This window comes from Chrysochloris asiatica, unplaced genomic scaffold (genome assembly GCF_000296735.1).
Source record: "Chrysochloris asiatica unplaced genomic scaffold, ChrAsi1.0 scaffold00026, whole genome shotgun sequence".
Lineage (NCBI taxonomy): Eukaryota > Metazoa > Chordata > Mammalia > Afrosoricida > Chrysochloridae > Chrysochloris > Chrysochloris asiatica.
This window is the reverse complement of record NW_006408544.1, coordinates 8,917,535-8,927,872: the sequence shown is the minus strand read 5'-3', so window position 1 is coordinate 8,927,872 and position 10,338 is coordinate 8,917,535. Positions and strand designations below refer to the sequence as shown.

Genomic DNA, 10,338 nt, shown 5'->3' with positions numbered 1-10,338 from the left:
CTATGAGTCGGTTCCGACTCGATGGCACCTGACAACAACAGCAACAACATCAGCCCTTAGTCAAATAGTCAACCCCACTGCCTCAGAAGATTTTAAGACCCAGGTTGTTCCTCAATGATGCAAACCTTAATTCAGCCTTTATGTGCCAAGAATGTTGTCTGAGGTAGAGTCTGGTTTTGGGAGTACATTAATAGTGGCAGAGGATGACACCACATAAAGTAGATATATGGGAGCCAAATAAAGCTATTAAAAAAATAGAACCAAAGGAAATAACAAAGGACAATAATATAATACTATGTAGACTTGCCATCACTCGTCTGTCAGTTTATTGTACTGTGGTGGCTTGCATGTACTGTCATGCTGTCATTAATATTTTCGATACCAGCAGGGCCATCCATGGTGGGCAGCTTTTAGCGGAACTTCCAGACTAAGACAGATTCGGAAGAAGGAGAGGTGAACTACATCTGAATGTTTAGCCACTAAAAACCTTATGAATAGCAGCAGGACATTGTCAGATATAGTGCCAGAAGATGAATCCCTCAGGTTGGAAGGCACTCAAAACATGACTGGGAAAGAGCTGCCTTGAACTGACTTTTGAGACCTTGATTTGCTGATGGGACACAACTCAAAATGTGAACAAACAGCTGCAAACATCTCTATTAAGAATCAGAACGTGGGATGTATGAACTAGGAATCTAGTAACATTGGAAATTCCCAAAAATGAAATGGAATGCATAAAGATCAATATCCTAGGCATTAGTGAGCTGAAATGGACTTGTACCAGTAATACTGAATCTGACAGTCGCATGGTTTACTATACCGGGAGCAACAAATTCAAGAGGAACAGCGACACAATTATCATCAAAAAAGAACATTTCAAGATCTACCTTGAAGTTTAATGCTATTTTTGATAGGATAATATCCATACTCCTATAGGGCAGACTTGCTAATACCACCATTATTTAAATTTATGCACTGCCCACTAAAGCCAGGGATGATGAAATGAAAGATTCTACCAAATTCTTCAGTCTTGAAACTGATTAAACATGCAATCAAAGTGTGTTGATAATTACTAATTTAACAGAGATTTCACAGGGCAACTCAAGAAGACAAATTCAAGTAGTATAATGAAATGTTCAGAGACCTGGAGTTAGAAAACCAAAAACTCAGCATTTCTCATGGTGAAAGAACTGAAGAAAAAAATCAAGCCTCAACCTATAATATTGAAGGATTCTATGGCAAAATATTGAATGATGTAGAAAGCATATAAAGAAGATGGAAGGAATACACAGTTATTGTACCAAAAATAAATGATTATTCGACCATTTCAAGAGGTAACGTGATCAACAGCCAATGATACTGAAAGAAGTCCAAAGTGCCTTGAAGGCATTGGCAAAGAACAAGACTCTGGGAATTGAAGGAATAAAAATTGAAATCTTTAAACAAACTGAGGCAGCACTTGGAGGCTCATCTATGTCAAGAAATTTGGAAGAAAACTACCTGGCCAAGTGATTGGTTGTTGTTGTTGTTGTTATGTGCCGTGGAGTCAGTTCCGACTCATAGCGACCCTGCACAGGGTTTCCAAGGCTGTTAATCTTTATGGGAGCAGAACGCCTCATCTTTCTCCCGCGGAGCAGCTGGTAGTTTCGAACTGCTGACCTTGCGGTTCGCAGCCCGATTTGTAGCCACTACGCTACCAGAGTGATTGGTAGAGATCCATATTTGTGCCCATTCCAAAGAAAGGTGACCCATTGGAATGTGGAAATCAGGAAGGTCAAGCGGATTCAGAAGAGGACGTGAACTGGGGATATCATTGCTGATGTTAGATGGATGTTAGCTGAAAACAGAGAATACCAGAAAGATGTTTGCTCGTGCTTTACTGACTAATCAAAGGCTTTCAACTATGTAGATCATGATAAACTATGAACAACATTGTAAAGAATCAGCATTACAGAATATTTAATTGTACTCATGAAGGACCTAGCCATATACCAAGAGGCAGGCAGACCAGAACAAGGTAATAGGTCTAATGTCAGGGAAGATATGTATTATGTGCCAGTGATGTACCCTTTCACCATATGTTCAATTTTTATGCTGAACAAATAATCTGAGAAGCTGTATTATATGAAGAACATGGCATTAGGATTAGAGGAAGACTCATTAAGCAACCTGTTATATGCAGATGGTTCGACCTTGCTTACTAGAAGCAAAGAGGACTTATCCTGATGAATATCAAATACTACAGCTTTCATTTCACCACAATATAACAAAAACCAAGATCCTCACAACTGGACCAGTAAATAAATAACATCATAATAAATGGAGATAAGATTGAAGTTGTCAAAGACTTCATTTGCTTGAATCCACAGTCAACACTCAAGCAGCATCACAAAATCAAACAACATATTGCATTAGACAAATCTGTTGCACAAGACCTTTTAAAAATGTTAAATAGCAAAGGATATCCATTTGAGGACTAAAGTGCACCTAATCCAAGCCATGGTATTTTCAGTCGTCTCATATACGTGGAAAGTTGGACAGTAAGGAAGACCATAGAAGAATTGCTGCATTTGAATTGTGGTGTTGGAGAAGAATATTAAAAGCATCATGGTCTGCCAGAAGAAAAAACAAGTCTGTGATGCAAGAAGTGCAGCCAGAATGCTGCTTAGAAGCAAGAATGTTGTGCCTTCTTGTCTCTTATAATTTGGACATATAAGGGCGGACAGCCCCTGCAGAAAGACAGCATGGTTGGTAAAGTGGAAGGGTCAGTGAAAATGAGGAAGAACCTCAAAAAAGATGGATTGACACAGTGACAGCAGCAATGGGTTCAAATGTTATAGCAATTGTGAGGGTTGTTCAAGAGTGGGCAGTGTTTTGTTCTGTTGTGTGTAAGATAAGAACCTTACAACAAGACGGTATCTAACAACAACATTCACCAATAATAATTTCAAGTGCTGTTAGACAGCAGATTAGAAATGTGTGAATGCTTGTTGCAGTAAATTTTATTTTTTTTGAAACAATTATACAGGTAATCCTTTTGGCCACATGGAAGAAAGAAGATAATTGAAGTGTTACAGATCAGATTAAGTATTTGTTAGTGCAAGATACATGTTGTTAGTTGCCATTGAGCTGGGGTTTGCTCATAGCAACCTTGTGTCCAACAGAATGAAATAGTGTTTGGTCTTGTGCTATAAAAACCATGTGGAAGCCATGTCTGACTTACCTGATTTCACAAGGGGGAAAGAGAATCAAACTCAAAAATCAGCTCAAGCTGATTCCTATGAAACGGAAGTTAGATATGCTTCCAGCCTACAACCTTCTTTACCCTATTCTGACACCAACCATCCCTCCCACAACACTCTTTGCTTCACACCTGGGATCGATAACCCATTGCAAAGGCCACACACAACTGAACAAATACTCATGGGTATGAGGTTTCTTAGGGAATTGAACAGGGTCTAGTTCAGGATCACAGTCAACTCAGGACGCAGCAGTTCTCCACTCAGGACTGCCTCTTATCTGTGATACTGCAGGTACGCCTCACTCTTGTCTTCAGCCTTTCAACCATGGGGTCCTTTGGCTACTGCCCTGCTCAAGCAGGTGTTACAAAGCTCCTTTACCCAGTATTTGAATGCCCCAGAGGCACATTCTGCAAGCCAGACTCATGCCCACACGTTCTCAGTTTTACTCAGTCCATAGGCCTACAGCCTGAAGCTGCTCTGTCTCTCCATGCTGTTGTCTCTGTTTCTGTAGGTACGGATCTCAGGCTCTTCCTTTTTTATGGTCCTGGGATCTTCTGTCTCTGCTTCCAAGATGGCTCCTTTTAAATCTAGCAGCTGAAGGGCAAAACTAACCAATCCCAGCCTTAGAGTTCTGTATGCCTTATTTACATGGTCCCTTCCAAATAAGAGTCCTAGTGTGGCACTGTGGGATAATGCACTGAACTGCAAGGTCGGCAGTTCAAATTGACCAATCTCTCCTCAGAAACCGTATTCACAGTTGTTATTAGTTAGAATCGACTCGAAGGCACTTAATTACAACAACAACCCAATCACTTGGTGGGAATGAAGACATTGGATATATTCATATTCAGTAAATTCAAGGCAGCACATGTACTGTCAGTTCAATTATTGGTATGCTTGAGTCTACTGTTGCGGTCACTATGCATTTTGCATGTCTTTCAATTTCAGGGCTCATCTTCCTAGCAGTATATCAAGCAGTATTCTGTTGTGATCCATAGTGTGTTCATTGGCTAATTTTCAAAGTACATCTCCACTTTTCTTCCTAGTGTGTCTTAGAGTGCAAGCACTGCTAATATCTGCCCACTATGGGTGACGCTGCTAGTATTTTAAATACCAGTGACATACGTCCAGCCTCTTGACAATAATGCAAGTCTCCACAGTATGACAAACTGAAAACTGCGTGGTGGAAATACACAAATATATACCACATGAATTAAAAACTTTAGAGATATGGACACCTTTCCATGTTTTGACATAATTTATAATATTGATTCCTCAGGCGCTGCAACACCATATATGTAGCAAAGATTCCTTGGACTGTGGTAAGCTGCTTTCCCTAAGAACTCACATAACGACCAGGGAGAGTTTGGACTCTATGGATTTTGACTTTCATTGGGCAGCAGTAACTCTAGCAAATACCTTTAAATGTACACCTGTGAAGCCCATCCCTATAATTCCAACAGCGTTGGCAAGAAACTTGAGCAGTAATCTGAGTATTTCCCAAGTTCAAGGTACCTATAAATACGGGTAAGTAAAGCATATTAATGTAAAAATTTAAATACATGTTGCAATAGTGTATCTTCAGGATACCTACATAAAATGAAATAATTACACGCTAGAGACTTATGGTGGTAGAACATATAACCAAGAAAGGAAATAAGTGATGTTAATATTTGGTACATGTAGAATTTTCTTTCAAAGGGTTGTACCCAGTACCCTAAGAAAAATTTGGTGGTACAATTATATTACAATTGGTTATATTTTGTGATTTAAAAATATAAGGAGATATGATCTTCCATGTCATTTTACCCTTTTTATTGCCTAGGTTTGGTCCTTTTTCTGTTTTTATTACTGTAACCTAACTAACTGTGAACCTGAGCGAGATTGGAAAATTTACATTGGGAGTTTTGTGAATAATGACTGTTATAGATAGAGAAAGGAGATAATTAAGTAAAAATTTACAGAATTGTTGCTTATCCAATTGTCAACTACTTGAAGGTGGAGTTTCCTCACAGAGCTAAACCAGTATCGTCTCGTGCTGCTTCCTGCCAATACTGTTAGGTTTCTTAGGAAATGTAAGCCGAATTGCTTTCTTTCTAATCCTCAGTGGGGTGGCTTCCTGAATTCCTCATCCACTTTCTTTACCTATTGTATGCTGTACTAGGTTACACAGTATTGGCACCCTTTTGCTGTTAAGTCTGACCAGAGTCAGCCCTCAGCAGTTAACTCTGGCATCATTTCCCATTGACTCCACCCTGTTCCTGTTAGGTCTCTAGAGTCAAAGATGTTTGCTGCCATATACTCAGCTCTAAGTTTTATTCTCTGAACATGCCTTCTTAAAAGAGGAAGAGGAAAAGGAAAAGACAGGGTTTATTTTTTTGCCCCCAGAGGGTTCCTGAAATAGCAAGGAAGGTCTAATTTTGAGTCTGAGATGCTGAAAGTACCTTTCTGTTTGATTTGAAGCAAGAAAAAAGTATAAAATAATGAATATAGTGTGAGGACAAAATATGTTAAAATTAAATGGGACATTTATTTCTCATGGAATAATAATAAAATGCTTCTCAACTAGGCATTGGAAGTTTTGATAAAAATAACTAGAAAGTAATTTTTCCTTAGTACCTGTGCCCAGCTGTAAGTGAAGGCATGACTCTACCTTTTTTTCTTTCAGTACCCTTTCTTGGTATGTTGGTGGTCACCCTGAGTGTTCGCTATTCCATCCAGTCTCCTATTTGCCTTGCCCCTTCACATAAAATCATTTATTGAGATTAACATGTACCCTGTCCCTGGCCACAGTCACTTATTAACTCTGCTGTTTATTATGCTCCATTATGGGTTGGGTGTTGTGTTAGGCACTGGAGATAAATAGATAATAAAACATATTTGGGATTTCTGGCAAGATGGTGAACTAGGCAGACATACTACACAGATGCTCTACAGCAAAGATGTCAGAGACCAAATGAAACATGGATGATAAACCTGGAACCCAAAGATTCAGAAAAAGTATAGAAAAATGGATTGAAAACTGACTGGGAGAAGTTGAACAAAAGCAGAGAGAGAAAAAACACAGATGAGTGAACTGTAGGCCGGCCTGCTGCAATGTAGCCATCTTGAATTCTTGTAAACAGCATTCGATTGAGGCAGTGGTCTGACAACACAAAATGCACACTGGTGGCTGGTAGTGAGAAAGTTGGGGTCCTTCCCTGTTCCTCACATGCTCTAGGTGAATAGCAGGGGATATAGTGCTGGAAGATGAGCCCCTCAGGCTGAAAGGCTCTCAAAATGCAACTGGGGAAGAGCCACCATCTCAAAGTAGAGTTCACTTTGATGATATGAATGGAGTAAAGCCCTCAGGACCTTGATTTGCTGATGGGGCACAACTTAAAATGAAGAGAATCAGCTGTAAAAATCCATTATAATTGGAACGTGGAATGTATAAATCTAGGAAAATTGGAAATTGTCAAAAATGAAATGGATTGTATAAATTATAATATCCTAGGCATTAATGAGCCAAAGTAGACAGGTATTGGCCATTTTGAATCTGACAATCACATGGTTTACTATTCTAGGAATGCCATATTGAAGAGGAATGGCATTGTATTCATCATCAAAAACAACAAATCAAGATCAGTCATGAAGTACAACACTGTCTGTGATAGGATAATATCCATACAGCTACAAGGAAGACTGAACCCATACTGAAGGCTATGGTCTTTGATCTTCATCAGTAAGTATTTTAAGTCCACTTTCAGCAAGCCTTTGGTATGGGTTGCATTTCAATATAAAGAAAACAAAAGTCCTTATTACTGGACCAATAAACAACATGTTTATCAGTGGAGAAAATATTGATGTTGTCAAGGACTTCATTCTTCGTGGATCAACTATCAACACTCATGGAAGCAGCAATCAAGAAATCAGACGACATATTGCATTAGGCAAATCTGTTTCTCAAGACCTTTTTTAAAAGTGTTGAAGAGCAAAGATACCAGTTTGAGGACTAAGGTGTGCCTGACCCAAGTCATGGTGTTTTCAGTAACCTCATATGCATGTGAAAGTTGAACAGTGAATAAGGAAGACTGTAGAAGAATTGATGCATTTGAGTTATGGTGCTAGAGGAGAGTATGGAAAGCACCATGGACTACCAAAAGAACAAATAGGTATGTGCTGGAAGAAGCACAGCCGGACTGCTCCTTGGAAGCCAAGATGGCCAGACTTTTTGTCTCTCATACTTTGGGCATATTGTCAGGAAAGACCAGTCACTAGGGAATGATATCCTAGGCATTAATGAGCCAAAATAGACACATATTGGCCAATACCAATGATATCATATTTGGTAAGGTGGAGGGTCAGCAGAAAAGAGGCAGACCCCCATCCAGATGGATTGGCACAATGGCAGTATCAATAACAGTAGCAATGATTGTGAGGTTGGTCCAGGACCAGGCAGTGTTTCATTCTGTTGTGTATAGGGTCACTATGAGTCGGTACCAACTTGATGGCACCTAACAATAACAAGGGAGACCAATTAATACCACTGTCATCCAAATTTAGTCATCAACCACTAAAGCCAGTAATGAAGAAATTGAAGAATTCTTTCAACTTCTTCAGTCTGAAATTGATCAAACATGGAATCAAGATATATTGATAATTACTGGTGATTGAAATGCAAAGGTTGGAAACTGGGAGATCAGTGGTTGGAAAATATGGTCTTGGTGATAGAAATTATATGAGAGATCACATAATAGAATTTTGCAAGACCAATGACTTCTTCATTGCAAATACCTTTTTTCAACAACATAAAAGACAACTATACACATGGACCTTACCAAATGGAATAAACATTGGAAGAGCTCCATATCATTAGCTAAAACAAGGCCAGGGGCAGAGAGTGGAAGGGATCATCAATTGCTCATATGCAAATACAGACTGAAGCTGAAGAAAATGAAAACAAATTCACTAGAGCCAAAATATGACCTTGAATGTATATCACCTAAATTTAAAGATCATCTGAAGAGCAGATTTTATGCACTAGACAATAAAGATCAAAGACCAGAAGAGTTGTGGGATGATATCAAGAACATCTTACAGGAAGAAAGCAAAAGTTCATTAAGAAGATAGGAGAGAAGGAAAAGACCAAAATGCAGGTCAGAAGGGAATCTGAAACTTGCTCTCCAGTGTAGAGATGCTAAAGCAAATGGAAGAATTGAGGAGGTAAAAGAGCTGAACAGAAAATTTCCAAGGTCAGCTCTAGAAGACGAAGTCCAGTATTAAAATGAAATGTGCAAAGACATGAAGTTGGAAAACCGAAAGGGAAGAACACGCTCAGCATTTCTCAAGCTGAGAAAACTCAAGAAAAAATTCAATCCTCAACATGTGGCATTGAAGGATTCTCTGGGCAAAATATTGAATGATACAGAAATTATCAAAAGAAGATGGAAGGAATACACAGAGTCACTGTACCAAAAAGAAATGGTCGATGTTCAACCATTTCAAAAGGCAGACTATGATCAAGAGCCAGTGATCCTGAAGAAAAAAGTCCAAGGTGCATTGAAGGCATTGGCAAGAACAGGGCATTGGGAATTGATGAAATATAAATTGAAATTTTTCATCAAACTGATGTTGCACTGGAGGCACTCACTCATCTATGTGAGTGGACATAGGAAGACAACTACCTGGCCAACTAACTGGTGGAGATCTGTATTTGTGCCCATTCCAAAGAGAGGTGACCCAGTGGAATGTGAAAATCATCAGACAATATAATTGATATCCCATGTGAGTAAAATTTTACTAAAGGTAATACGAAAATGGCTGCATACATAAATTGACAGAGAACTTGCCGAGGTTCAAACTGGTTTCAGAGGAGAACATGGAAAAGGGATATTACTGCTGATGTCAGATAGATCTTGGCTGATAGAGAATACTAGAAAGATGTTTATCTGTGCTTTATTGACTACACAAAGGCTTTTGATTGTGAAGATCATGACAAGCTATGGACAACATTGCAAAGTATGAGGATTCCGGAACACTTAATTGTGCCCATGAGGAACCTGTACATAGACCAAGGGACAGTTGTTAGAACAGAACAAGGGAACACCTAATGGTTTAAAATTAGGTAAGTTGTGCACCAGGTTTGTATTCTTTCACCATACTTGTTCAGTTTGTATGCTGAACAAATCTGAGTAATTTGCTGAGAAGCTGGATTAAAGAAGAAGGTGGCATCAGGACTGGAGGAAGACTATCAACCTGCGATATGCAGATGATACAGTTTTGCTTGCTGAAAGTGAAGAGGACTTACAATACTTACTGATGAAGATCAAAGACCACAACCTTTAGTATGGGTTGCATCTCAATATAAAGAACAAAAATCTTCACCACTGGACCAATAAACTACATCCATATAAATGGAGAAAAGATTAATGTTGTCTAAGGCTTCATTTTGTTCAGATCAACCATCAACACTCATGGAAGCAGCAATCAGGAAATCAAATGATGTATTGCATTAGGCAACTCTGTTGCACAAGACTTTTTAAAAGTGTTGAAGAGCAAAGATAATCAGTTTGAGGACTAAGGTGCACCTGACTGAAGCCATGGTATTTTCAAGAACCTCATATGCATGTGGAAGTTGGACAGTGAATAAGGAAGACCGTAAAAGAATTTATACATTCGAGTTATGGTGTTGGAGGAGACTATTAAAAGTACTATGGACTGCCAAAAGAACAAACAAATCTGTATTGAAAGAAGTGCAGCCAGAGTGCTCCTTGGAAGCAAGGATGACCAGACTTCTCTCTCATACTTTGGACGTATTATCAGGAGGGATCAGTCACTGGAGAAGGATATCATATTTGGTAAAGTGAAGGGTCAGAGAAAAAGAGGAAGACCCCCAACAAGATAGATTGGCACAATGGCAGCAGCGACAGACAACAGGCATAGCAAGGATTGTGAGGTTGGTCCAGGACTGGGCATAGTTTAATTATGTCATGCATAGTTTTCGCTATGAGTCGGTACTGACTTGATGGTACCTAACAACAAAAACAATACATAACATTGTTCAAGAAAATGATATTTAGCTATTTTCAATGGATTGAGAAAAAGAGAAAACTGG

At 39.1% G+C, this 10,338-nt stretch overlaps 1 protein-coding gene across 1 annotated transcript in view; it reads left to right on the top strand.

The window, feature by feature from the left end:
* STIL (SCL/TAL1 interrupting locus) overlaps positions 1-10,338 on the top strand; it is a 91,534-nt gene that overhangs the window by 20,450 nt on the left and 60,746 nt on the right. Inside the window, exon 5 of the mRNA XM_006839853.1 lies at positions 4,522-4,769. Coding sequence (XP_006839916.1) covers positions 4,522-4,769 — 248 coding nt within the window. The remainder of the gene's footprint in view (positions 1-4,521; positions 4,770-10,338) is intronic.